The sequence below is a fragment of the Rhinolophus hipposideros genome (genome assembly GCF_964194185.1).
Source record: "Rhinolophus hipposideros genome assembly, chromosome: 19".
Taxonomy (NCBI): Eukaryota; Metazoa; Chordata; class Mammalia; order Chiroptera; family Rhinolophidae; genus Rhinolophus; species Rhinolophus hipposideros.
The window spans coordinates 30,903,260-30,931,121 of record NC_138065.1 but is presented as its reverse complement, the minus strand read 5'-3'; the positions used below and the strand labels follow the sequence as shown (position 1 = coordinate 30,931,121).

General features: G+C 45.9%; 1 protein-coding gene across 13 annotated transcripts in view; it reads right to left on the bottom strand.

Annotated features, from left to right (window-relative positions):
- Window positions 1-10,763, bottom strand: part of MFSD4A (major facilitator superfamily domain containing 4A) — a 28,756-nt gene extending 17,993 nt beyond the window's left edge. For 4 of the 13 annotated variants that reach the window (XM_081025333.1, XM_081025339.1, XM_081025327.1 and 1 more), the window contains exons 1-2: window positions 10,333-10,680; window positions 193-391 (exon numbers count right to left, since the gene is read on the bottom strand). In XM_081025333.1, the coding sequence (XP_080881459.1) occupies window positions 193-391; window positions 10,333-10,562 (429 nt within the window). In that variant the 5' untranslated portion in view covers window positions 10,563-10,680. Of the gene's footprint in view, window positions 1-192; window positions 392-10,332 lie in introns of all 13 variants that reach the window. The other 9 variants (XM_081025332.1, XM_081025337.1, XM_081025329.1 and 6 more) reach the window with 4 other exon arrangements.
- Window positions 10,764-27,862: the final 17,099 nt, after the last annotated feature.

Here is a 27,862-nt window from a genome sequence, read left to right as displayed (position 1 = left end):
GGCTCATTACCCCATTTCAGAGATGAGAACACCCAAGCCCAGAGATAGCTGGTCAAAGCAAACTGAGACCCCGGTGCTCTTTCTGTGCCAACACCCCTGCCTAGGAGCAAAGACACTGAGCCCTGGGGAGAGATGGACAGAGGCACGGGGCCCTCGCCACCACCCAGCCCCACACCCGCCCGGTGAGTGCACCTGAAGGAAGACGGCCGAGTCCTTCTGGTAGATTCTCACCAGCTGCATGTTGGCCACAGTGTCGATACAGCCCATGGCCAGGCCCGCCAGTGCCATGACGGAGGCCAGCACCTTCACGTCACTGCAGAAGGGGATGACGGCAAACACCAGGGAGATGGCCAGAGAAGAGGTGAAGAGGGCCCACAGTGACTGGGCCAGGCTGCGGGCACAGAGGAGTGAGGTCAGTGGGGGGCCCAGAGCCCCTCAAAGGGAGCCCTTGTCCTCCACATACTTGGTGGCCCTGGGGGACAGTCCCCCCCTCTGGTAGAAGGGGGAAGGGATCTGAGGAAATAGCTCTGTCACTCATAGCTATGGGTCGTGGACAAGATGTTTAATGAGGCTCAGTCTCCTCTGAGAATAATCCCTACCTCACAGGGTGGTTGTGAGGACTCGAGAGACCACGTAATGGGGAACACAATGGGCCTTAACAATGCATAACTGCTATTATTTTACTTATAAGCAACTTTATATTGTTTACTTATAAACTATTAGAGGGGAATCTGCTTCGAGCATTTCATGGGAACTGTGCCACATGCATGAAACTGGAAGTGGGCTAGGGGATGGAACCTGAACCCCAAATCCCTGACCTGGGCTGCAGGATGTCCTCCCCATGCCAGGCCCTTTGCAGGTCCAGACCTGAACTGCACGAACCAAAGCCACAGCTGAGACATTTGGGTAATTCTGTGGCCCTTCTGTGGGCAGAGGTGTTGGATTCTGTGCCTGGCAAGAGTCCGGAAAGAAGGCCCTGGCCATCTCCCCTGAGAGGTATCCCCCCCAAGGAGCCCACAGCAGGCCGGCTGAGGGCCTGTCCCCCATGAGTGAATGAATGGATGCGTGAACAAATGAATGGAGTGTTTAAGGCTCTGTCAAGGTCTTTTCGGTACACTCTGTCCAATAACCAGACTCCCAGAGAAAGGTAGGAAGCCTCGTATTTTCTGGGACAAGTCTTAAAGGCTGATGTGGAGGAAAGGAGATTGGGCAGTGAAAAGGTTCTCAAAGGGAGAGGCTGTGGAGGAACTTTATCAGATTATGAAAATTTGGGGAGCCCTCAGTCAGCCTCTGTGGCTGCTGGACCTGGAGCGGGGATGGAGTACGCGGCGAGAAGACATGTCTGAGTTTCCAGCACATTGAGGAAAAGAGAGATGCCTCCAAAAGACTCTCCAGGCTGTCTTTTCCCAGAGGCTCTTGCCTCTCACCCCTTGGCTCTCAGCTTCTCATCTTGCCAATCTTTGATTAAATCCTTTATCAGAAGGGCTCTGCTGATAGCAGCAGTTTGTTATTTTCTCTTTTGTTGTTTTCAGGTTGATCCTCTGGGCAGGTTACTGATCATGACCCCCGCCTGTTCCCAGCTCAGAGCTACGTGAGGGGAGAGGGAGAGTTCACTTCGCCTCCCCCTCGCCCCTTCTTCCCCCCTCCACACAGACTGTGAGGAAAACAGGGAGGTTGTGTTGTGGGAATGCCTGTTCAGGTCCCTTCTGATGACCCCTGTACCCCCTTGCATTGCTGCTTTGCAGTCCCCCAGCACTGACAGCCTGGGCCGCTCGCTCCCTGAGCTTCAGGTGTTTCTGCTTCCTGCAACCGGGCAGATGCTTCTTACTTTCATCTGTATTTCGCACAGAGGTGATGCCCACACCTCTATAGGCTCTCTATAGAGAGCAAGCCTCTCATAATAGCTTTCTCTCTCTCTTTCCCCTTCCTTTCCCTGAATAACATAGACTAGACAGGCTCCTGGGTGGCCTGACTTCAGGAATAGCAAGAGGGTCCCCTCTCTCCCCTTCAAATGTTCCCTGCATTGACCTGGTACTGGTCCGCAGGGAGGGGTGACGTTCCCACCACCTCACCACTCTGCGGTGAAGCACGGATGTCCCAAGTACAAATACTCTCTTAAAGAATTAACACATTATTATACTGTCCTGAAAAACCTGGATAAAAGTAGTTAGTAATCAGTCCTGTAGCAAAGTCCCGAGGAAACGGGGCCTGGGATCAGTCACTGGCATGGGGAGCAGCTGTGGGGAAATGTGGGAAAAGAAAATAAGTTTACAGGACAATGACCAACATTTGTTTAGAGTGTCTAAGACACTGGTGCACACGACAATGCTGTGAGGTGGACTGTGCAATTGTTGACCCACGAGTAAACTGAGGCTGAAAAAGTAGCAGACAGAGCCTGGACTGAAACCCAGGTTTTCTGGCTTGATAATCCCTAAGCCATGCTGCTTTTCCATGGTGAGAGGGCAGAGAGAGAGAGAGAGAGAGAGAGAGAGAGAGAGAGAGAGAGAGAGAGACAGAGACAGAGAGACAGAGAGACAGAGAGACAGAGAGACAGAGAGACAGAGAGACAGAGAGCTGGTTCTGGGCCACAGATCCAGACCCAGCCAGGCTGGAGCACGAGGCCGAATTCTGCAGTCTGGTCTCAGGAAGCAACGGTGAACAGCTGTAGTAGCTAGAACATGAGCCCACAGTGGTCCCTCTGCTGCTGTTAAGGGAGCTCCACATGCTTCATATAATAACTGCTGGCTCCAGCACAGGCCTCCCAGGCATGCGCGGCCTGTCCATTGTGGGAGCCCAGGCACCGTGCCTGGCCCCGAGAAGGTGCTCAATCTGAGTTACTGGACGTTGCTAGTGGAGCTGGAACAGTGCTGAGGAAGGCTTGTCTTATCACCGCACACACAGTGGCCTGGAGAAGGGGCTGGAGCCTGTTAGGGGGCTGACGTGGGATTGCATGGGAGTGACAGAGACACGCCAGGAAGGTGCTGAGTGGAATAAGGAGGCTCAGGAGATGGGGAAGGGCCAGCGGCCAGCGGGCTGCCCTGTCAGGCCTCTGCTCTCTCCCATTTGTGTCCTCTCACCTTGTCATTCTTCAGAAGGACACTCGATGCCCACAGGGTGTTTTCTTATTCCCAGGCCCAGTGACAGGCAAGAGAGAACAGGTGGAAAAGAGAGGCTGGAGGGAGACTGGCCTGGGAAGGCCCCTCCCTGTGTCTCCTGCCACCCCCTGGACCATGTCCAGCTTGCCACCCGCCAGCTGGAGCTGAGGAAGGCCAAGCCCATCCTGGGCCTGGGGTTCCTGGGCATGAAGGGGATGGAGACCTGTTCCCAGTGAAAGGACAGCTGCAACCCAGGAAAGCTTGTGTTTGGATGGCAGGCTGCCCGCTCTCCCCAGTTGCTTCAGCAGGGCTGTGCCTGTGCAGTCCAAGTCAGCCTGAACAAAGTTTTTTAGAAGAGCATGTTGTTGCCAAGAAAAAATGAGTCCCAGATACATCCCAGAGCCAGGCTGCAATACACTAATCGGCTTGGTCACTTAATGGTTTGGTCACCAGCCCCTCCCAGGAATGTGGGCACTTGAAAATTATGAAATAATGTCGAAACAGCTTTGGCAGTTTGGATGTGGTGGGATCTGCAATCAGAAGACTGGTCTAGGCCCACCTCTGCTACTTCCAGCAGATGGCGTCGGGCAAGCCACTTACACATTGCCCTCTGAGCTTCCATTTCTTCCACTATAAAATGGGGATAGTAGGCTCTGCCTCCTGACGCTGCTGTGTGGAGTCAGTGTGATGTTCTAGCTAATTCGCCTTTGCTCACTTACTGGGATCTCCCCCCCCCACCCCCTGTGGCCCCCCTCCCAGATGCGCACTCCCTCCATGCTGGCCCTGGGCTCTCCCAGAAAGCACTGCCAGGCCCAGAGAAGCACACCCTACAAGAGGGGAGCAGAGGCTGGTGCCAGATCCTGGATTCTCTCCCCAGGCCCTGCCTCTGTTCCTGCTGCAGTGCTGTCTGGAGGGACCCAGGAGGCTGGTCCAGTAACTGCAAGAGTGACAACAAGGACCTAAGAGTCCTACCCCTCATGTTACAGATCAGGAACCCATCCCAGACAGAGAAGGAGAGCTGAGTAACGCCAAGCCGGATCCAGTTTCTTGACTCCCAACCCAGGCAAAGGCCCGCGTAGTGTCACTGATCTGCCCTCCCCAGGTTCTGGGTTCAGAGGTGAATTAGGCTAACAGAAGAAGGGTCTCACTCCCAGGAATGGCCTAAACAGTTCAGGGAACCCTTCCTTAGGAAGCCTGAAAAATGTCCAAGTTACTCATTGACAGCTCCACATGGAAGGTGCAAAAGGGGAGGGAGGGCAGGGAGCCAGGTCCTCCCCCAGCCTGGCAGTGGCTCTGCCGGCCCTGCCAGTTTGCTGTGTGACCTTGAGCACACTGCTGACCCTGTCAGCCAGGTGGTCTGCCTTACCCACAGGGCACACGTGATCACCTGGACTTGGCCTTACTGTGAGCATCTGCTGTGGCCCTCTAGGTTCTGGGATAAGATGAGGGGCTGCTTGGCTTCGAAACAGGGGAGGGGCTCAAGCAGTAAGGTGTCAGCAGCCTGTCCTGCCCTGCACTGCCCAGGGGTGGGGAGAACTGCTGCTGAGGCCCAGAGCCTTACCACCACAGACTGAGTGACCTCAGGTTGGAATGAGCGACTCCCAGAATGGGCACTGATATTCTCACATTTTTGCCACAAAGGATCCCCCTGTCTACCCTGGATGATCTCCTTCCTTGAAGGACCAGGGGACGGGCAGAGTGCAGAACCGAGGAGGAGTCAGAGGCATCCCCAGCACCTCTGCACCCCAAAAGGGCAGGCAGCCCCCAAGAGAGGAGGGGGAGCCTGGGATAAGAAATGGGAGACAGGGCACCCCCTGGGCAAGCTGGAAACTGCAGCTCAAGCTAGGCAATAGTGAAGGGGCAGCTTAGACTGAGGAAGGGGCCAGAGGAAAAGAGGCCTCCTCTAGCTGGGTCACCCTTACACTGACACCTAGCTTATTCAGGGCGCTGTTTCAAGGCTGGGGATACCCAGAAGAAGGAACAGCTAAGCTTGTCTTGGGGACATCCCTACCTAAGGCAGGACTACTCTGGTAGACTCAGGTTGGGGCTGTACCTTTCGCATGATGACGTACCCTGGCCCAATATGGTGCTGGGCTCGCAGGGAGTGCTCCTTACACATTGGCTGGACTTGCACTTCTGTCAGCCTATAACACCTCTCCCCCAGTTCTTTGCATGCATGGCTCGCTCCTCTCAATCAGGTGTCAGCTCAAATGTCACCTCCTCAGAGAGGCCTTCCCTGACCTTCTGTTACTCACCCCCAACTCTGCTACTCTCCATCCTTACCCTGCTTTGTTTCCTTCATTTTACTAAAATAGTCTTCCAGAAGGTAAGCTGCTTGAAAACAAGGTCTGGTTCAAGAGAGATTTGTTGAATGAGTGAATAAAGGGGTGGGATGAGTCTTGAGACTTTTTTTTAATAAAAAAAAAACCTGAGATATAATTACATACCATAAAATTCATCTATTCAAAGTATACAATTCAATGAATTTTAGTATGTTCACAGTTGTAAACCCATGACCACAATCTAAATTTAGAGCAAAGAGCAAAAGAAATCCGTACCAATGTGCAGTCACTACCCACTCCTCTCCAAACTCCAGCCCATGCAGCAATTTATCTACTTTCTGTATCTGCAGATTGTCCTGTTCTGAACTTTCATATAAATGAAATCACATAGTATGTCATCTTTTGTGTCTGCCTTTGTTCATTCAGCATAATGTTTTCAAGGTTCCTCCACGTTGTAGCATGTATCAGTACTTTATTCCTGTTTATGGCTGGATAATATTCCATTTTATGGATATACATTTTGTTGGTGGACATTTGGTTTGTCTCCATTTTTTGTCTATCATGAATAAAGCTGCTATGAACATTCATGTATAAGTTTTGGTGTGGACATATGTTTTTAGTTCTTTGAGGCATATACCTAGGAGTAGAATTGTTGGGTCATATGCTGAGAAGGATTTTTAAAGCAAGAACAATTCCTGGTGGTATACGCCCATAGGCTTTCGGCCCAGGTTTGTTGCTTGCTGAAAGGTAGATAAACTGCTGGAGGGAGAGATACAGGCTTTCTAGATGGGAGACCAACCGAGGGCCCACCTCGGGAGGGAGCACGCTTTTGTATTGTATTTCAGGGACGGCAGCGGCCAGCATGGGGAAGCAGGTCTGAGAGTGGCCTGGAGAATCTTGCAGAAAAGACTGAGTTTCTCACAAGGGGCAGGAGAGAGTCAGAGCTGGGTCTTGGGCAAGGCAGGACTTGCACGAATTTGAGGGAAAAGGTAGAGGAGATAATGAATAGGGCAAAGAAGGGAAGAACTCAACAAGCCTTCAGTCAAGTGGGCAGGGGAGAGGCCAAGCTTTTCTCAAGGTAAGCTGGGAAACTCTAAAAGCCATTTATCTACCCTGATGCCTTTGAGATAAAGGGTCTCCCAAACTGCCCAGAGTGGTTAGACAGGTCTCCAAGAAACCAGGAAAGAAATCCTAACCTTTTGTCTAAATACACCCTGCCAGCCAGATGGCTTTGTGTTCTCTTTGACCGATTTCCTTCTCTCCTGAGGAAGGTCTAATCCTGGTTCTTCTGAACCTATTTGCACCTTTCTCCATCTTGGCCTGCATGTGGTGGCCTCCTTCAAGATCTCTGTCTATGCTAGGAGCGAGAGAGAGAGAGAGAGAGAGAGAGAGAGAGAGAGAGAGAGAGAGCAGAGAGCACGTGCCTGCGAGAAAGCAAGGGCATGGGAGCAAACACTGGTCCTGCCCTGAGCCAAGGGCTCCTGTCGTCCTCTGCATTCACTCTAACATCCAAGGCTTTCCACACCCAGTCCCTCCAATGCACATCCCTATGGAGGCAACCAGACACACTACTCAGCCCTGATCCTCAGTCTGGGCCAAGCAGTAGGCAGGATTGAGCAGGAATCCTAGATAAAGAAGCACTGCCCAAACTCTCCTCTCCCCATAGCTTCATACTCTCCCCTACTCCCCCGCAACAGCTGGCCTGGTGCACTAGCCAGTAACCACTTAAGCTGAAAAGCATTTGTAGGGGTATTAGCATTTTAACTGAGACTTGGGGAGGCCCCAAACAATCAAACTTTGGAAGTTGGTTTCTGGGCTGGTGGAGGTTCTGTTTGTTGAGGGGATGGGGAGTCTCTTAAGCTGTCCAGCCCTAGCTAAGTGGTGACTCCCACCTACATAGAGGCCACCCCTGTGATATTCCTCCATTTTCGCTGAAGTCTGCTTTGCTCTTAACCAAAGGAAAGAGTTCTTTGTGACATTTTGTCTTGGGGATGGGAAAACTGAGGTTCAGAATTTAAACCTGAAACATTGATAGGACTTACTCCCCCCACCCTACCCTACCTTCACCCCTCAGATCCCAGCAGGAAGCCCCAGAGGCCCAGTTTCCTTCCCAGGAGTGTCAGCTCAGGAACGTGTCCAGGGAATATAGGGTATAACTTGTACCTTGCAGAGCTGAAGCTGACTATTCATAGAGCAAGAGGCATTTCAAAGTATCTGGTTCTAGAAGCAAATGTCTGGGTTCAAATTTTGGCTAAGCTTCTTAATAGCTGTGTGACCTGGGGCAAGTCCCTTAACTTCTCTGTGCCTCAGCTTCATTATGCATAAAATGGAAATAATAATACTACTCTTCAGGATTGTTGTGAAGATTAAATGAGTTGAAACAAGTAAGGTACTAAGAACAATGCTTGGCATTGGAAAAATGCTCAATAAAGTTGGTTTATTATTATTATTATCATCTTTCTGAGAACTGGTTTCCTGCTGCAAGACCCTTTCCACTGCCTGTTCAGAGCCCCCTACTGAGTAAGGAACCCTGAGGGAGGTGCAAAGCAAATAAGGAAGACATGGCCCAGTTGGATGTGCACCTGCCGTTTTTACAAAATCTGTCCATTGACCTGCCATTCAGAATTGCCCTCACTCCCCTTCCTGTTCTTTGCACTACACATGTTCCTAAAAAGTTCCAGGGAAGGGAGCTTTTGTAAGTCAAAATACTTAAAAAAAATAAAAACAAAAACAGAAAAACACCTTCACAGATTTCTAATTAATAACTTCTGGGCATATCACCTCACGCCTGTCAGAATGGCCACCATCAATAAGTCAACAAACAACAAGTGTTGGCAAGGATGTGGAGAAAAGGGGAACCCTGGCACTGTTGGTGGGATTGGAAATTGGTGCAGTCTCTACGGAAAATGGAGGTTCTGCAAAAAATTAAAAATAAAATTACCATATGACCCAGCAATTCCATTCCAGAGTATTTACCTGAAGAAATCCAAAATACTAATTTGAAAAGTTATGTGCACCCCTGGGTTCACTGTAGTATTATTCACAATAGCCAAGATATGAAAGCAACGTAGGTGTCAATCGATAGACAAATGGATAAAGAAGATGTGGTATATATACACAATGGAATATTACTCAGCCATAAAAAAGAATGAAATCTTGCCATTTACAACAACATGGATGGCCTAGAGGGTATTATGCTAAGCAAAATAAGTTAGACTGAGATAGACAAATACCATATGATTTCACTTCTATGTGAAATCTAAAAAAACAAAATAAATGAACAACCAAAACAGAAACAAATTCATAGATACAGAGAACAAACTGATGATTGCCATATGGGAGGGTGGTTGGGGGAATGGATGAAAAAGGTGAAAGGAATTAAGAAGTACAAATTGCCAGTTATAAAAATAGTCACAGCGATATAAAGTATAGCACCAGGAATATAGTCAATAATATTGCAATAATTATATGTAATGCCAGATGGGTACTAGACTTATCGAGGTGACTACTTTGCGAGGTATAGAAATGTCAAATCACTGTGTTGTATACCTGAAACTAATATAATATTGTATGCCAATTGTAATTGAGAAGTAAATTTAAAAAAACACTCTAGGCAGAATCAGAATGGATCTTGAGCTTCTTAAGATTTTCTGAATCTTACATACATCTAATCCTGTACAAAACCCACAAATACACTAGTGTTCACAAGGAGACTTGCTTCTTAAGAGGAGAAGTCTTCAGTTTACAAGATTTGATAATCATTCCCTAACTGATAATGTTAAAGTGGGGCCCATCTATATGACACAAGTGTCCGTCTTCCATTAGCTCTGGAAGCCAGGTGGATGGTAAAACCCACCCTCATGGATACCTCTAGGAGTGAGCCAAACAGTGAGAACCCTTGGTTCAGAAAAGCCCACAGAGGTTTCTCTGGGATAGCCCAACTGGTTTTGTTCCCAGGCTGTCTGCTTGCTTGAGCCCATGCAATCCAGGAAACCAGCCACTCTGGAGCTGGGACTAGGGCAATCTCCAGCAGCCTTCGGCTTGCAAGTAATGTATCTCCTGCCTTGGATCTGTTTTCCCAGCTGCACTAGGAGAGTGATCCCGCTACCTTTCTGAAGAGCTCCTCAGAGATGGCCCTGTCCAATTTGAGCCGGACAATGAGGCTCTGCAATGGAATCCAAAAGAGGGACTTTAGGGGGCTCTGCCAGGCACTCCAGAGCCCCGACCTAAGTAGAGGCCAAGGAGGAGTAACATGGGGTGAGGGAGTGGAGGGGGACCCTGGCACAGGGACAGAGGGTCACCTTACCAAGTTGATACAAGTGACGACACCCTGCACCTTCTTCCCTACAAGGCCCTAGCTGTTTCAGAGGCAGAAGGGCTCTGCCTCCAGGTTCCAATGAGGGAACCCTGGTCCTTGCAAAGCAGGACCCACCAGCCCTGTGGCCACCTGGAGAAAGGAACAGCCTGTGTCAGCTGATCTGGAGCTGATGGTGTGAGTGGAGCCGGCCCCAGAGCGATCTGTCAGCCTCCGCCTGCTCCAGCACCTACCAGAGCACCTGAGGTGACAATCCCACTCTCCTTCCACCTCACTTCCAATTTTGCACAGGGCAATAGGGGCTAAGGACAAACCTCAGATCCGGTCTGCAGGACGGAGACCCTCCCACCTCTGCAAACTCCATCACCCCTCTCCCAGTGGGGTTTGGGTGGGGGAAGCGGAGTGAAGCCTGGGTTTATCCCCTCACAGGGGTGAGTGAAGGCCAATAAACAGTCCAGAAATCACCTTCAGTCTCAGGAGAGAGTTTTCCGGGTAGAGCTGGGGTATGGGAAGGGCGCAGCCTTTTGGCAAGGGGGACACAGCTGGCGAGCTGGGAGGGGTGGTCGCAGTCCCAGCACTGCGGGGACAGAGAGAGAGCCTAGGGAGACGGAAGGGTCGTGCCGGGGGGCCCAGAACTCACGTCCTCTTGAAGACGCCCCCGATGACGCTGCCCAGCAGGAGGCAGAGTTGCTGGGAGAAGAAGACCCAGGAGATCTGGGACAGCGAGCTGTGTGTCTGGCAGCGCAGGTCCAGCAGAGTGGGCCCCAGGAAGGCTATGCACAGGCCGAAGCTGAAGAAGACGCTCCAGTAGGTAAGCGTGGGCTGCAGGTTGCGGCGGAGCAGTCCCGACAATCGGCCGTCGCAGCCCATGGCCCCAGCTGGCGGACGGGCTGGCAGCTGCCGGCTCCTAGCGCGGTGGTGCCCGAACACCGCCTGCCCGCGGGAGGGCCAGCCGGGCCCTGGAGGCCCGCGCCGGGAGGGAGGGGCTGGGAGGGGCCGCCGGGCGAGGGGCCCCGCCTCCAGGCCCGGGGATGGAGGGGGCTCCTCTGCCGCCCGCGGGCAGTGCGTCGGGGCACGACTCTCCGCTCTTTCCCGCACCCACCAGCTTACCCTCCCCCTGGCTGCCAGAGACTAACCGGGAGCCGCTCTCCACCCCCCATCTTCCTCCCACCCAGCTCCCGGTACAGCCTTCTTATACAACATCCCCAGGGTCGGAAGGCCCTGAATGCCCATTTTAGAGCTGGGCAAACTGAGAGCCGGGGCCGTCCTGTGTGTGCACAAATTGGCTGGAGAGCGGGATCTTACAGCACCTCAGATGGTCTCGGGAGAGCCCGAAGCCTTCGCCAGACACAAGCTGGGCCTGGGCTTTGACGTGGAGGAGGCCCCCAGCCCTCCCCCTTAAACCTAGGGGCTTCACAGAGAGACTTCCAGGGTCATACAGAGCCCCCAACTTCCCCCGGAACAGAAGGCAAATTTCCTACATATATGTTTTTTTCTTGGGAGGGTATTCATGGCTTTTATTAGAACCTCGAAAGGTTCATTGCCCTTCAGATGGAAAACCCTAGAAACTATCCATCTTCTTTACTATAAGCTCTGTGGAAGGGCCTAGAGCTGGTCTTCACTGGCCACATCTCATCTGCACCTTGGACAGGTGCAGGAAGAAGGAAAATGTGGGTACTGGGTCCAGACTCCATCTCTCTCCTTCTTCCTATTTGAGGCAGGGGAGTGGAACAGGAGAGGGTGGTAACCTGGAGAAATCCCAGGACAAATTTGCAAATAAGCCTCTATGAAGAAAAAAGTGTTCTGGGGAAAATTTCTATTTTGCTGTGAAAAGCCCCAAGGAAGTGGGGTGGGAGGGTGTTAGCCTCCAGACTGGGAGTCCTTGGAGGAGCCTGCAAGCTGGCACAGGCTGTCTTTCCCCCACCGGTGATCATGAAGCTGGTGGGTCCTGTGTGGTCCTGTTCCTGAGGGAGCCAGGACACCATTCCTGCCTTGTTCCCTGGGGGTGGAGCAGTAAGGCCTACGGTGTCACCTCTGCACTGGTTTTCTGGTAGTGGCAGGAGCCATTATTCATGCCCTCTTGCCTCCCAGGGGGACCAGGGCTGAAAGGACTGAGGAGGTAGGTGGGTGGGTGTCCCCAGGACAACTTGGCATGAGATAAGGGCAACCACCTTCTCTTGCAGATGCTGGTCCTATCTCATAGTGCCACCCCAGCAACTGTTCCATCTCCCTAGACTGTGAGCACCAGGGAGGGTAGCCCCAAGGTCTCTCTGACTCAGTTGGTCTGTAGGTGATGACAATTACTTATTCAGCAGTGATAATGATGGGCCGGCACAGTATTTATGATTAAGTAAAAACTTGTCCTCTAGAAAAACAAACAAATCAGAACCACAAGCATTTGATTGAGTCCTCTATGCCACTGTCACAGAATTCCAGAACTGTAGAAGCTCAGAGTTGGAAGGAGCCATCTCTAATTGAGTCCCCTATCCCTACCCCATCATTGCTGATAACTATTTGTCAGTCCTGTTCTTGACTGACACCTTTTATTGAAGGGAACCCACTTTTTCCCGGATGGGTCAGCTCTGGTTTTAGGAAAGGTGCTGAAATGACGTGCTCCTCCCTATGGCTCCCCTGTGCCACCTACAGGACAAGTCTAATTGCTGTGTGCTGTTAATGACCTTGCCCCAGCACTCGGCTTTTCCAGCCCAAACACCTGAAATTCTTTTAAAATTTCCTTAGATGATGCTCCCAGTTACATTGCCCTACTGGTTCAGCTCCTCTGGCCACAGTGGCAGTGAGGCAGCCCGCAGTATCTGCGGTGCTAGAAGTATTCTATATCTTGGTCTGGCTGGTGGTTACACAGATGGAAGTGTTCATTAGGCTGTATGCTTATGATTTGAGCCTTTTACTGTCTGTACGTTGTATTTTAATAAAATAGTAAAAAGTAAAAATAAGTAAGCAAAAATAAAGTGAGACAGCCCACTGGGTGAGATGCCACACCCAGCCTGGCTATAGCCAAAGGCCTTCCTTGTCTCCTCTCCTCCCCTCCCGTTCTCTGCATTCCCTTTGGGGGGAGAGGACGGGTTGAGCTTTGATAAGCCATAAGGAAACAAGTAAAGCAAAGATACATTCTGTTCTAGAGGTGCTTTGAGAGCCTGGAGGGGAGGGATCTCATTCTGCCCGGGAAGGCTTCGTGAAAGAGGTGACTCCTGGACTGCGTCTGGAAGGAGGTGTATGTGGAAAGGTTTGCTTATTCTCTTGCCTTCTCTTTCTCTATCTCCATTTGCAGTATCTTCACATTGTCCAATTCCTCCAGAAACCTTTCCAAGAAAAATTCTATCCATTTCCCCAACTCCAGCAAGCCCCAGGTGTATCCCTCGCCCTTACTGTCTTCACAGTGTCAGCTATTATATTCCACAGATTGTTAGCTGCCTCTTCCTGCCACCCCGCCTCCCCTGCAGCCAGTAACACCGAGTTGATCAGGGCTGGGACTATATTTACCTGCATTTCTAACTCCCCACCCTACCAAGTGTCTTACCAAATGCCCTGCAGATAGAGTCCTGGATAAATAAATAGCTGGGGAGCTGAAGTATTTGCACAATACCTTTACAATTTTATTTGGTTTTTTATTTACACATCTTATCCCCAAGGGCAGAAGCTGTCCTATATTTCCTCTGTGCTGTGTATTCAAATCTCTTGCCCTAGCTGGGCACCCTGCAGGTCTTTATTAAATTTGAAAGATAAAATCTTGGATGACACCCTAGCCATTCTTTGATTTCCCTCCTTGAAAATTGGAAGTAAGTGTTCCCTTTCCCTCAAGCTCTGGAAAGCAGTTTGAGAGCCCCAAATATGGAAAGACTGAATATGGAAAGGCAGAAAGGATCTGTAGGAGTGAAGGGTTCTCAAGCTCTTGCTGACTGAAATCTTTTCATTTGCCTTAAATGTCACCTCCTCAGGACAGTTCTTTGGCCTTCCTAGGGTCCCTCCTTGGGACTGCCATTCTAAACCGTTGCTACTAATCTGTTCACTGCTGCTCTTCCAAGGCCCGGGCCATGGGTCTGTTCTTCATTGGGTGCAGGAGTTGATTCCTTGGTGAGAGATGTTTACACTACACTAACTCCCATTTATACCTGGAAGTTGATAAGCAATAAATCAATGGCACTTATTGAACCATGACAGGTGATCTACATCCTGGAAATATTCAAGAAAGCAAACAACATAATGCAGAGTGAAATATGAGCTATCTACCTTAACCGTGATCCTTTTACATGCATCGCAGCTGCCCAAATTCCTGTGTCTAAACCCATCAGGTACGTTTTATTTGTATTGCTGTTTCTGTTAGAGTTGAAAACTTTAAATATAAAAAAGAATGTACAAAGAGAAAAGATCTGATCATTGCCGCCTAGTGGGAAGTCACCGGGACTTGGGGCAGATTTCATGCGTCGTGGGAATCTCTTAAGTGACAATGGTTCTGCCCTGGATCCCCAGGTTCCTCTAGTCTCTGCTTCCCAGACTCAGGAGGCCAGGCAGGGGCAGTAAAGTGAAGTCTCTAGTTCAAGGTCATTAACCACATTCTGCTGTTCCCCAGCCATTCTGGGGCAGGAGGCCACCCCTCACCCACTTCTGGATTTTGTCTTCTCAGCGCCCACATCATTGTGTTGCTGGTCAGCATGTGGAGAGTGGATTAGCACGCTCTGTCCAGGATTGGCATAGGGTGGTTGGCAGACAGCTTAGTGCCATACGCTGCACCCAGGTGAAACACCCTACCCGACACGAATGCAAATAGCAGAGATGGGTGCGTGTACAAAGAGCCTCCTTTCCAAATATCCGGGTGAGCTGAGTTTTCAGCCTGTCTAGAGAGGGAGGGGGGTGGTTACTGCAGGTGACAAGAGGGATGGGAGGGACCGAAACAGATGACATGGCCCAGAGGCATCTTTAGAGTTAGACCAAGGACTGCACACATCCTGGAGAGAATGTGGCATAATACTTGACATTCAGTTGGTGCTGAATATGTGTTAGTGCTTTAAAGTGCTAGTTGAAGCTAGTCTAACTTTGAGAGTTGGAAAGACCATCTGAAAGTATCTAATGCAACCTCCCACTCAGAAACGGATTACATTTACAGCCGCGTGCCTGCAGGTAGCCACTCAGCCTCAGCTTCAGCATGTCCAGGCTTGGAGTCAGAGACCTGTGAGACCTGTGGAAAGCTGCACCTGACTTTCCTCCACTATGAAATGGGGGGAATAATTGAGAAAATGTAGACAGAGTCTGTAACACAGGAGCTGGTACACTGTGTCCCTGGGCCAGCAGCATCAATCAGCATGTCCTGAGAACTTATTGGAAATGCATATTCTCAGTTCTGCCCCAGATCTGCTGAATCAGAACTCTGTGGGGTGCGGCTCAGTAATCTGTTTTAATGAGCCCTCCAGGACATGCAGCTACAGTTGTTGTTTGTTTTTAAAAAATATATATGTATATATATTTTTAATTTGGGGGGGATATTGGGGAACAGTGTGTTTCTCCAGGGCCCATCAGCTCCAAGTTGTTGTCCTTCAATCTAGTTGTGGAGGGCACAGCTCAGCTCCAAGTCTAGTCGCTGTTTTATCTCTAGTTGCAGGGGGCACAGCCAACCATCCCATGTGGAATTGAACCGGCAACCTTGTTGTTGAGCTCCTGCTCTAACCAACTGAGCCATCCGGCCGCCCCAACAGCTACAGTTTGAGAATCACTGCTCTAGAGCCCCAAAGGAAAAAGTCTAATTCCCACTCTACAAGGAGCCATTCACTGTCTGAAGACATTCTTCATGTTCTTCCTAAGTTTTACTGTTCCCACCAACATCCTCGCCATTTCCTTTAGCCATTCCTTCCTTGTTTACCATGTATTCCAGACCCCTTGTCATCCTTATCTCCCTATCATGTCATATTGTCATTGTCAGTGACCTTCTTAAAAAGGGGGCTCCCAGCACCTGACCAGGGCTCCCGAGTGGTCTAAGCCACGCACTGTGCAATGGGTTTGCTGCCTTCTCGGTTCTAGAAACGTAGACAGCTATTTATTGAATGCCTACTCTGTGTCAAGCACATGACATAAAATAACTTTTTGTTTCCTTTTTTTGAGGTTAAACTTACATACATTAAAGTACGCAAGTCTTAAGTGAACAAATTTAGTTTTCACGTGTGTACACACCCAGGCGACCACCACCGAGATTAAGATACATAACATTTCCAGCACCCACTCCAGACACAGTAATATGCTTGCCCCACATTATGTCTATGAGAGCAGTAGTTCATTATTTTTCATTGCTGTGTAGTATTCCATGACACACGTACCACAAATTGTTATCCCATCTACTATTGATGTACATTCAGGTTGTTTCCAGTATGGAGCTATTAGAAATAAAGCAGCTGTGGACATTCATGTACCTGTCTTTTGGGTAGCTACCTAAACATATGTTTAATTACCATAACCTTGAACTTATGAAAAACTCTGAGGCAAAAAATAGTATTCATAGAGGATTTCATGAGAGATGTACAATTCATCTGTTGAATTAGTGGTTCTCAGGCTAGGCTATATGTTAGAATTACCTCAAAGTTCAAAAAAAGTCAGACTCTGTGATTGATGGAGTCCTGCGTGGGTGTTTTGCAAAAACTCCCCAGGACTCTCTAATGTGCAGCCAATGGTGCCGAGAACCCACATTTTACACCAGACTTGCTAGTCTATCCCGCACCGTTTAGGCACCTCATGAAAGTGCCTTTTTTGAATTATGCTTGGACTTTATGCCTAGCTTGCATGACCCGAGGTTATGTTACTAGAGTTACAGTGGGGGTGTCGTGGCCAGTGGGCCCTTTTCACAGGATCATTGTGAAGATTACAGAGAATGTAGGTAGAAGATATTTACAATACACGGAACTAAGAAAGGACTCATATCCAGAATATATCAAGAACTCTTAAATAAAATTATAAAAGAGAGACAACCCAATTTTAAAAGTAGTAGAAGACCTGAAGGGCATTTCACAGAATCGGATATGCAAGTGTTACCGGAGAGTGAGTCCTACTTGGCACGGTGTCCAGGTTCTTGGCGTCTCGAGCAAAGAACTGGATGAGACACAGAAATAAAGTGGTGAAAGTGTAGTTTACTAGAAGAGATAGTACACTTCAAAGAAATAGAAGCGGACTCGAGCAATAGAGAATGGCTCAAGGGCCCAAGGTGACATTATTAGGAGAAAAAGTACACTCCAAAGAGTTTGGAGTGGGCCAAGCAAAAAAAGAGGTTCAAAAGGCCCTGGCTTGTGAGGACTTGGAGTTTTTATCCTTTTTTCTCTAGAATTGGCTGTTCCTTTGCAGGTGTGGGACCACTTGATTGATACCTGTGATTGACAAGAGGCTATTACCTCATCTTTTTAGACTGCACAGGTGTCAGTGGCCGATTTGATCTAGTTGGATATTTTGTACCCATCTGTTCCTCATAGGGGTAGATAATTACAATGAAAAGGGGAAGTTTTGGACAAAGAGGGGGGTCTTTTACTATGGGTTACGCAGGAATGCAGAGACCCAATGCCTGTCTCTAACTGCCTGCTTTGTTTTCCCCTTGAGAGATGTGATCCCCGTAAAATGTCTATGGGAAGTTGAGGGACAGGAGGTCTTGTCTTCTGTATCTGCTTCCTGCTGGGCGGGGGTGTAGAGCTGTCCCTACCTACTGGGGGATTCATGGAACTCTCGCCCTATCGGATCTCAGATGAGAGGAAGGGGGTCTCAGGATCTGCCTGGAAGACCGTGTTGGCTTCTTTGGTTGGGACTGGCAATCTTGCTGGGATACCCTCTGTATCCCCAAGGCCCCTGAATGAGGAAAAATAGATTTTAATTAATAATTTTTTTAGCTCTATAGAGCCTGTGGCCATTCAACCAGTCATTTAGATGGTGCCAGTTGTACAGGAGCTGGGCACAGAATGGGTTGGAAAGAACATTAGCCTTCAGTGATTATAGTCAACAAGTATACTAGCCTGTGGGAATGTTAAAATCTAGTTGGTTTCTGGGATGGCCAAGAGTTAGGTCTGGAAGACTTGAGGGTGTTGGGAAGTCACAGGCTTTTAAGTAGTTATCTGAGAGACATTCTGTGATTCAGGCTAGGAGCAATCTTTAGTCTAGGATTCAGAAACTGATTAGAAGAGTAATCAAACCCCAGGGCTAAGGAGCTAAGAAACTAGGAAAAAGGAGATTTAAAATTTCTATAGTGAGGAAGGCTTAAAACTTTTGTAGTGAGTGAGATCTCCCATATCACAAGTGGCCAATGAGCATATGATAAGATACTGAACAGCATTTGTTATGAGGGAAATGCAAATTAAAACCACTGAGATACTGGCGTGCTCCAACAGTGATTAAAATGAATATGACTGGCAATGCCAAATGTTGACAAGGATGGAGTAACTGGAACTCTAGTAGAAGTGTACACTGGAAAAATCACTTTGGATAACTATTTGGCAGCACCCGCTAAAGCTAAGCCAATCCTATGACCTAGCAATTTCACTTCTGGGAGTATACTCAATAGGATGAGAGCCTATGTCCACCGAAAGACACACCAGGGAGATTTCTATTGGGCATCAGCATCAGGAAAAGCTGTGATTCTCCTGAACCAGTTCATGTGTATCTTAAGGATGCTGGGAATCATGTAATAACACTATTTTCCAAGCTCGTAGTAGCTGCTGGAAAGCTCATGGCCAAAGTCATGGTCCATCATTATCACCTATATAAAATTTTATGCTATATGTGTTGTGTATTAACTTGATTTCTCTTTATTTTCTGTCCTTTTCTGTTCGCCCTTCTTTCCTTGTTTTTTTCCCCCCAAAATAATGCTTAAAATTTTTTTTCAATTACAGTTTGCATACATTATATTAGTTTCGGGTACATAACATAATGATTAGACAATTTATATACGTAGCAAAGTGATTGCCCCGATGAGTCTGGTACTCATCTGACACCATACATAGTGATTACTATGTTATTGACTATATTCCCTGTGCTGTACTTTATGTCCCTGTGCTGTTTTCATAACTGGCAGCTGCACATCTCAATCCCTTCCCCCTTTCACCATCTCCCAACCCCCTTCCCGCCTGGTGACCATCATTTTGTTCTCTAAGTTTGTTTCTATTTTGTCTGTTTGGGTTTTTGTTGTTTGTTTTTTAGATTCTACATATGAGTGCAATCACATAAAATTTGTCTTTCTCTATCTGACTTATTCCACTTAGCACAATACCCTCTAGGTCCATCCATGTTGCTGCCGATGGCAAGATTTCATTATTTTTTATGGCCGAGTAATATTCCATTGTATATATGTATCATCTCTTCTTTATTCATTCACCTGTCGATGGACACTTAGGTTGCAGCCATATCTTGGCTATCATAAGTAATGCTGCATATATAATACTTTTTCATTATATCATTTTGAGATATAATTCACACACCGTAAAATTCACTCTTCGAAAGGCTATGATTCAGTGTATTTTAGTAGTCACAAGGTTATGTGACCATCACTACTACTTAATTCCAGGACATTTTCATCACCCCAAGAAGAAACTCTATATCCATTAGCAGTCACTCCCCATTCCTCCTCCCCTCAGCCTTTGGCAACCAATGATCTACTTCCTGTATCTATAGATTTGCCTATTCTGGATATTTCTTGTAAATTGAATCATATAATATGTAGCCTTTTGTGTCTGGCTTCATTCACTTAGAATAATGTTTTCAAGGTTCATACATGTTGTAGCGTGTAGCAGTACTTCATTCCTTTTATATCTGAGTAATATTTCATCGTATTCATGAACCACATTTTGTTTATCTACTCATCAGTTGATGGACTTTTGGGTTTCCACTTTTTGGCTATCATACATAATGCTGCTATAAACACTCATGTGCAAGTTTTTATGTGAACATATTTTAGTTCTCAGGTATTGTACCTAATGAGTGGATTTGCTAGGTCATACAGTAATTTTGTTTAATTTTTTTGAGAATCTTTTCTCATTAAAAAAGTATTTTTAATCGTACTGTATTGCACGTATCTCTGTAAGCCACTGCAAATCCTTCTTTTTGGAATGAGGCAGAGTATAAATAAATAAATCACAAAGCATTCCCAAGCCATCTGTTTAATAATCTGCACTAGAATTTTGCCAGGATTCTATATTGAGCCACTTGGTCTATAGTTTCCAGAAATACCTTCTGTCTCTTTGTGAAAATCAAAACATCTTCTCATTTCCAATGTCCTCATTGTTTATCTGGGTTGTTTTCCTGCAAGGTAGTTCTAGTGTCTAATTCATCTGAATCTGACCCCCAAAGTCATCGACTGTCACATACTCATAAGCCCTTACCATCACCCTCTCCTCTATCGGGTTGTATACTTAAATTTTACATCCAAGTAATTCATGCACGTGGTTAAAAATAAAGTAGAACAGACGCGCCTGCAGTGAACAGTCCTGCCTCATCTCTCCCCACTCTAGTCCTGCTCCTGGGAGGCAATGGCCTCTATCTGTATTTTCCTCATTCTGGGAGGGACTTCATCTCTCTAAATAATATGCTTATGCTGCTGTTTCTGGATTTCTCCATTTTCAACATACTCTATTGATTTTTAACTATGAAAGATGAGAATTTGATTTACATATATCATCCAAAGAACCCTCCCTCACTGTATGCCCAACATGGTTATGTAGCTATTTTCATTTAGTTTCCTCTAAGTAAAATAAATCTGTCGACTACCTTTGTTGCTTTAAGTAACATATGTGCATCTTTATTTCTCATCCCACCAGCTATAGATCATAATTTGACTATTTTGTAGGATAAGGATGTTATCACTCCTACCTTCCCCTTTTGTCTTCCCTTCCCAATTTCTGACTTCCAAACATTTATTTTAAATGTTCAATGTTAATAACATTTATATTCTAATTTTCTAACCATAATTAATCTTCTGTGCTTTGTTTATAGATTGGTTCTAAAAAGTATAAATCTAATAAACAATGTTGATCTTTGTGACAGTGTAAATATTGTTTGTTGCAGAGCCAGCAATGATATTTCTTTTATTTTTTTTAAAGAAAGCACATTCTATTTTATTTTATTTATTTTATTGGGGAACAGTGTGTTTCTCCAGGGCCCATCAGCTCCAAGTCGTTGTCTTCCAATCTAGTTGTGGAGGGCGCAGCTCAGTTCCAAGTCCAGTCGCCGTTTTGAATTCTTTAGTTGTAGGGGGTGCAGCCCATCATCCCATGTGCAGAAATTGAACTGGCAACCTTGTTGTTGAGAGCTCGCTCTCTAACCAACTGAGCCATCTGGCCGACTGACATTTTTTTTTCTTCCAGTTTTTATAGAGTTTCAAATTGACTTTCTTCTCCTTCTCCTTCTCCTTCCCCTTTCTCTTCTCTGTATTTGCCATGATCATTTCCCCAAGTTTGTTTCCAACTTTTCAGCATATTGAGTATTCTGAGATCCCCCTTTTTTTTCCCCAGGGACCTCTCACACAGGGCACTCTCCCTTATGCTCTAATTCAGGTGTGTTGCTTTTCTGTCACATAGCTGTCAGCCTGGGACTTCTTCCTTTCACTAATCCCTGGGCTGGTCCCACTGTTTTCTCCTTTCCTCTCTTTCTCCCTCCCTTTGTATTCTTCATTTATGATGTTATTTTGCTGATGACATCTTCAAGCAATTTCTTAAGAAGGAGTGTGTGGTATGTAGATTTTCTGAGTCCCTCCTTCTGAAAGTGTCATAACTCCACCCTCATACTTAAATGGTGATTCAGATGGGTATAGAATCCTTGGTTGAAAATTGTTTTTTTCACAGAATGTTGAAGGCATCATGAGACTCCTGAGACCAGTTTGATTCCTATATTTTTATTTATTAATTTAGTTTAATTTAGTTTTTTTAAGGAGGGTGCAGCTCACAGTGGCCCATGTGGAGATTGAACCAGCAACCTTGGTGTTATTAGCACCACGCTCTAACCAACTGAGCTAACCAACCACCCCAATTCTTATATTTTTAGAGGTAACATGTTTTCCCTCTAGAGAAATTTTTAAGATCTTGTCTTTATCATTGCTATTCTAAAATTTCACCATGTGGTGCTTATTTATATGTGGGTCACTTATTCACTTCCTTTGTTGGATTCTTGGTGTCCCCTTTACATTTGAAAATTCTGTCCTTTAGCTTTGGGAATTATTTTGTCTTATTTGAGAACATCTTCCCTTCCATTTTCTCTGTACTTCTCCCCCCACCCCTGAACATACTATTATCCAGATATCAGACTAATTCTCTAATTCTTTCACTTTCCAAAACCTTTTATTGACATTTTAATTTCCGTAATCCTATCTTTAATTTCCAGTAGCTCACACTTATTTTCTGGTTGCTCCTTCTCATAGCAACCTGTTCTTGTTTAGGGATGTGACACTTCAACTATCCTGAGGACATATATTAAAGTTTTCTTTTGTCTTCGATTTCCTAAATTATTTCTCTTTATTGTGGATCATTATCCCCATCCTCATTTATTTATCTTTGTCTCTTTTTCATGCTAGAGGCTTTTCTTCAAATGTCTGATGGTCTTTGGTTTTTAAGATGGTTTTTAAGAGTGAGGCTGGGCTGGTCAGGTGGCAGATTTCATTTTTGTTTCATTTCATTTGGGCAGGGAATCTATGTCACATGGAGGACTCTAAGTAATAGACATGGAAGTCCCTTCTTTGGGGTCATTGAACCCTCCAATTGGGGAGGTGTTGCTTAGGAATTGACTGTTCCATATATTGTTGGCCATTCTTCTTTTCAACCATTGCTGTGCCTCCTGCCTTCTCTACACTGTCCAGCCCCATGGACTCTCGAAGTCCTGAGATAGTTCTGCTGGGATAATAGGCAGCCTTCTCTGTTGCTTCCCACTTTGGGTTCACTCACTGCCCTCCACCTCCTTCATCAGTACCCACTCGTTTCTCCATTTCCCAGCTTCCATATAGTTGTTGAATATGTATATCAATGGTGGCCTCCCTCCTGTTCTCCTCATCATTAGAATATACTTTTCTTCACTGCTTTATTATCATTTTAGTGGGGCCACAGGAGAAATGACAAACATATGTGCCAATAGTCTGTCTTTAAAGGGAAGTCTTCGGTTCCCTCTTAATGCGTCTGTTTTACCTTTTTCAGAATGAAGGTTATTCCCCTTGATACAGGAAAATGACCAAATTAAGAGTTTTATCATTATAATAAATATCTACACATTGGGAAATAGAGGTTCCTGAAATCCAGGGGGCCCCTTCCTTCTCTGTTTGGCTGCTATTGTTTTGCCCATGTCTTCATTTCAGACGCAGCTCATACTCCACCCAGTCACCCTGTCAGAGTCCTTTGTACTCTCGCATTCAAATGCCAGTTTGTCTCTCTGTCCTGTCAATTCTAAGTCCAGCACTTTTCTTGAAGCTACCACTCCAGCTTCATCCACTGTCCCTTTGTCCACGATGGGTTCTGACCCATCGTTTAGTTCCAAGTGGGTTTCTCTTGCACTCTTGCAGCAGCCTCCTACCTCCCTGCCTACCCACCTCTAATTCAGCCTCCTTACACTCTAAATTCAGACCTGAGTTCATCCCTCATGTATAGCAAGAGAAGGCTAAGTTAAAGCAATTAGTACCACCTCTCCAGAGGGCTGTTGGGTAATATCCATCAAAATTATAACCGCACCTGCCCTTTAACTTGCAATTGTACTTCTAGGAAGCTTTCCTGCATATAGAGTTGTATTTGTACAAAATGACATATGTACAAAGTTATTTATCACAGCACTTTTATAAAAGCAAGAGTATAGACAACCCAAATGACTATTAGTAGAGACTTGCTAAATAAATTACAATACTTCCATATAATTAAATATTATTTCAACATAAAAAATGACAGAACTCATTATATATTGATAGGAAATAGTATGTAAGATATAGGAAGTAAAAACTGAAGGATGCAGAATTAGTTATTAACACTTGTGTAACATTTGTGTAAAGGAGGAAACTAATATTTGTTTATCTTCTTGTCTACGCATAAAATTCCTGGAAGGTTACGAAATATTCACTGAGTAGGGAGAACTAGATGGGAGGGATGAGTGAAAGGGACATTTTCATATACATTCTTGTACCTTTTGAATTATGGAGCACACAAATGTGTTGTCTAGTAAGAATAAATAAACAACCATTCTAACAGGTGTGAGATGGTATCTCAGTGTGGTTTTGATTTGCATTTCCCTAATAGCTGGTAAAGTTGAGCATTTTTTCATATACCTGTTGGCTGTTTGTATGTCTCTTTGGGAGAAGTGTCTATTCAGGTCCTCTGCCCATTTTTTAATTGGATTGGGTTTCTTTTTGTTATTGTCGTTGTTGAGTTATATGAGTTCTTTATATATTTTGGATATTAGCCCCTTATCGGAGGCACTGTTTGCAAATATCTTCTCCCATTCAGTTGGTTGCCTCTTTATTTTGTCGATGGTTTCTTTTGCTGTGCAGCAGCTTTTTAGTTTGATATAGTCACATTAATTTATCTTTGCTTTTACTTCCCTTGCCTTTGAGGTCAAATTCATAAAATCCTCTCTAAGACCAAGGTTCATAAGTTTAGTACCTATGTTTTCTTCTATGTATTTTATTGTTTCAGGCCTTATATTTAGGTCTTTGATCCATTTTGAGTTAATTTTTGTATATAGTGACAAATAGCCGTCTAGTTTCATTCTTTTGCACGTGGCTTTCCATTTCCCAGAACCATTTATTAAAGAGGCTTTCTTTTCTCCATTGTATATTTTTGGCTACTTTGTCAAAAACTATTTGCCCATATGTATGTGGGTATTATCAACAAGACAAGTAATAACAAGTGTTGGAGAGGTTGTAGGCGGAAAGGTACCCTCATACATTGTTGGTGTGAATGTAAGTTGGTGCAGCCACTATGAAAAATAATATACACCTGAAATCTATGTAAATTTACTAACAATTGTCACCCCAATAAATTTAATTTAAAAAAAAGAAAAAAAAATAATATGGAGGTTCCTCAAAAAATTAAGAATGGAATTACCATATGACCCAGCCTCCCTCTTCTCAGTATCTACCCCTAAAATTTGAAAACATTTATCCATAAAGATATATGTACTTTTATGTTCGTTACAGCATTATACACAGAGGCCAAGACATGGAAACAACTGAAGTGTCCTTTGATAGATGATTGGATAAAGAAGATGTGGTAAATATATACACAATGGAATACTACTCTGCCATAAGAAAAGATGAAGTAGTGCCATTTGTGACATGGATGGATCTTGAAAATAACATGCTAAATGAAATAAGTCAGATGGAAAAAGTCAAGAACAATATGACTTCACTCATGTATGGTATATAAACTGAAAGCAACAAATGAACTAAACAAACAAAAACTCAGACATAGACAACAGTTTAGCAGTCACCAAGAGGAAAGAGGGAGGGTAAAGGGAGTCAAATGTATGGTGACAGAAGGAGATTTGACTCTGGGTGGTGAACACATAATGCAGTATACAGACGATGTATTATAAAATTGTACACATGGAACCTATATAATTTTATTAACCAATGTCACCCCAATAAATTTAATTTAAAAATGAATTGTATGTACATAAATAAGTAAAATTTAAAACTCTCCCTTTGTATCATCTCAATTTAGATTTTTTAAAAAGCACCCATATTACACTAAATTTATTATAAAATAACTTAAATGTTAATTTATATATTCTCTGAATTCAGAACATGTTCTGATATAATCTTTTAATATGACAGATGCATTTTGCTATATTAATATGCCTGTATGTTACATATTGTATTTACCATACATATACTCTTTTTAAAGGTCTCTTTATGAGAATCTGAAAGGAAAACATCAAAATGTTAACAGTGGTTATTTCTGGGTAGTTGGCATAAGAGTGATTTTAATTTTCTTTTTATCCTTTTCTGTTTCTCCCCCAATTTTTTATGATAAGGATATATTATTCTAATAATCATTAAAAAAGCATGTATGCTGCCCCCTCACCACTGTCTACAGGATCAAGCTCAGTCCTTTCAAACTGCCTGTCAAAGCCCCTGCCTGCATTTCCCTCTGCTCCTATCATCTCCCCTGTCCCCAACGGGAGGATTTTGACCCCTGAACACGGCCTCTTAACTGCTCTTCCATCCTGCAGATAGGAGATCCAGCCTTCCCTGTCCAGCTCAAATGTCCCCTCCCAGATAGAATCAGTGGCTCCCTCCTTTGTGTCAAGTAACCACTGTCTCCTCTGGACTGGATTCCTCATGTGTGTGGCCCTTGTCTTACGAGTCATTTATAAGCTCCAGGTGTAACCCAGGCCCTGACTCAAGGTGAGTGCTGGGAATGTGTGTTCCCTCCTTGCTTCCTCCACCTTCTGCGAGATAGAGGTGCTAAGAGGTACTGTTGGCTGCAGTCCTCACTTCACTTCGGTGTCTCCTTTCTGTTTGTCAGTTTCTGGGGTGTTCTTGGTGTTCTGCCAGACTTGGCAGCAGTCCTTGTTGCCCTTCTGGCAGGGCCCTCTACCTAGCGGTATTCTTCAGGCAGCTGCATCTTCCAAACCAGTGATGGTCCTGGACCAGCCTCAGTGGTCCAATATGAGAGGAAGGGGCTCTCCCAAGATGGCTGGTCTGCCCAAGGGAGAAGGGGAGGGAGAGGAGATCCTTTCCTTTTGTCTGTTGGAGAAAGTGGGGCTGGGAGATAAGGTGACATTTGCCCCAAAGACTTCCATCCCCAAGGAGCCTTCCAGTCTTCCTGTCTGCCCCTATCCAAAGGGAAATTTGCTAGAAGGGGAGGAGATAGGGGCAGGAGGAGTGATTAAAGCAGGTCCCACCATCCATCTCCCTTTCCTGGAAGACTTGAATTTATTCCTTGCCTTTTCACAGACTCCTATAGAAGAATGGAGCTGTCAGAGATTCCCACTTCTTCCTAGTGTCTCAGGGTGCAGAGATCCAGTGATTCAAACTGCCTCACCCTCATCTCTCACCAAGCCCTGTCCCCGTTCATGCGGAAGCTGCACTAAAAGGAAATGGCAGAGAAAAGCAGATGTTACATTCCTTTCATATCCTTCTATGTCCTGGTTTAAGAGACACTCATAGAGACTCTCTCCTAATCCAGCCACTGTTGCTCTCCTTATTCTCAAGGAGATTTACCAGGAGGATAGATTCCAGCCTGGGAACTTGGACCCTTAGCTCCATTTGCAGCATCACCTCCAGGTGAGAGCAGCCAGGCTGACCTGGTCTGGTGGGCACGCAGCCCTGGAAGGACACAGGCAATTACCTATGGAGTCCAGACTATTAAAAAATCTTCCCATGTTCAAAATCCTTACATCAATAAGCAATATGGCTAATATTTACTGAGTATCTAATATGTGCCAGACATGTTCTGAGTGATTTCCCTGTGTTAAGGAAGTGGACGTTTTTTATATCTTTGTTTTACACTCTAGGAAACTGAAGCACTGAGAGGTGAAGCAGGTGACCCAGGGTTGCTTACGTAGTGAATGGACTAGCTAAGATTTGAACCATCTGGCACCGGAGCCTGTTCTCTTAACCCTGAGGGTATACTGCCAAGAGAGAGGCCTTCTTCCAGTCCCACTGTACCTCTTTCTTGCTGCTTCTTATAAATTGCAATATTCCTGCGGTGGGCCCCAGTATGCCTGGGGTAGGAACTGGTTTATTCCCACGAGGGAGTTGTTGGTTAGCCTGAGGATGGCCCCTGGGATACCTGAGGTGCAGAGCCTCTAATGAGGGCATGTGGGCCAAGGAAGGATAGAGGTCCTTGAAGTCATTGAGGGTGGTGGGAGGAGAAAAGAAAGTTAGGTCCCCCAGCTCATCAGAGAACTCCAGGGAAACAAGACTGAGGAACAGTGAGAGCAGGATGAGGAAGGACCCCTGAGCTGACCCCTCAGATCAGAGCCCATGTTTTTGGTGTGACCTAGAGTAAGTTGAGGGGTTTGGGTGTGGATGGACAGGGGAGTGGAGTGGTAGACAGCCCTCCAGACCTGACCTTCGGGCCTCAGCCTGACCCCTGACCCTCTAAGGGTGCCCAAGGCTACTCCATCAAGTCCAGAGTCATGATTCTGAATTTTAACCACAGCCAACGAACCCTTGACTCCCCGGCAGAGGGAGTGGGTCTGTGCCAGCGGGATGCAGCTGGGGGCCC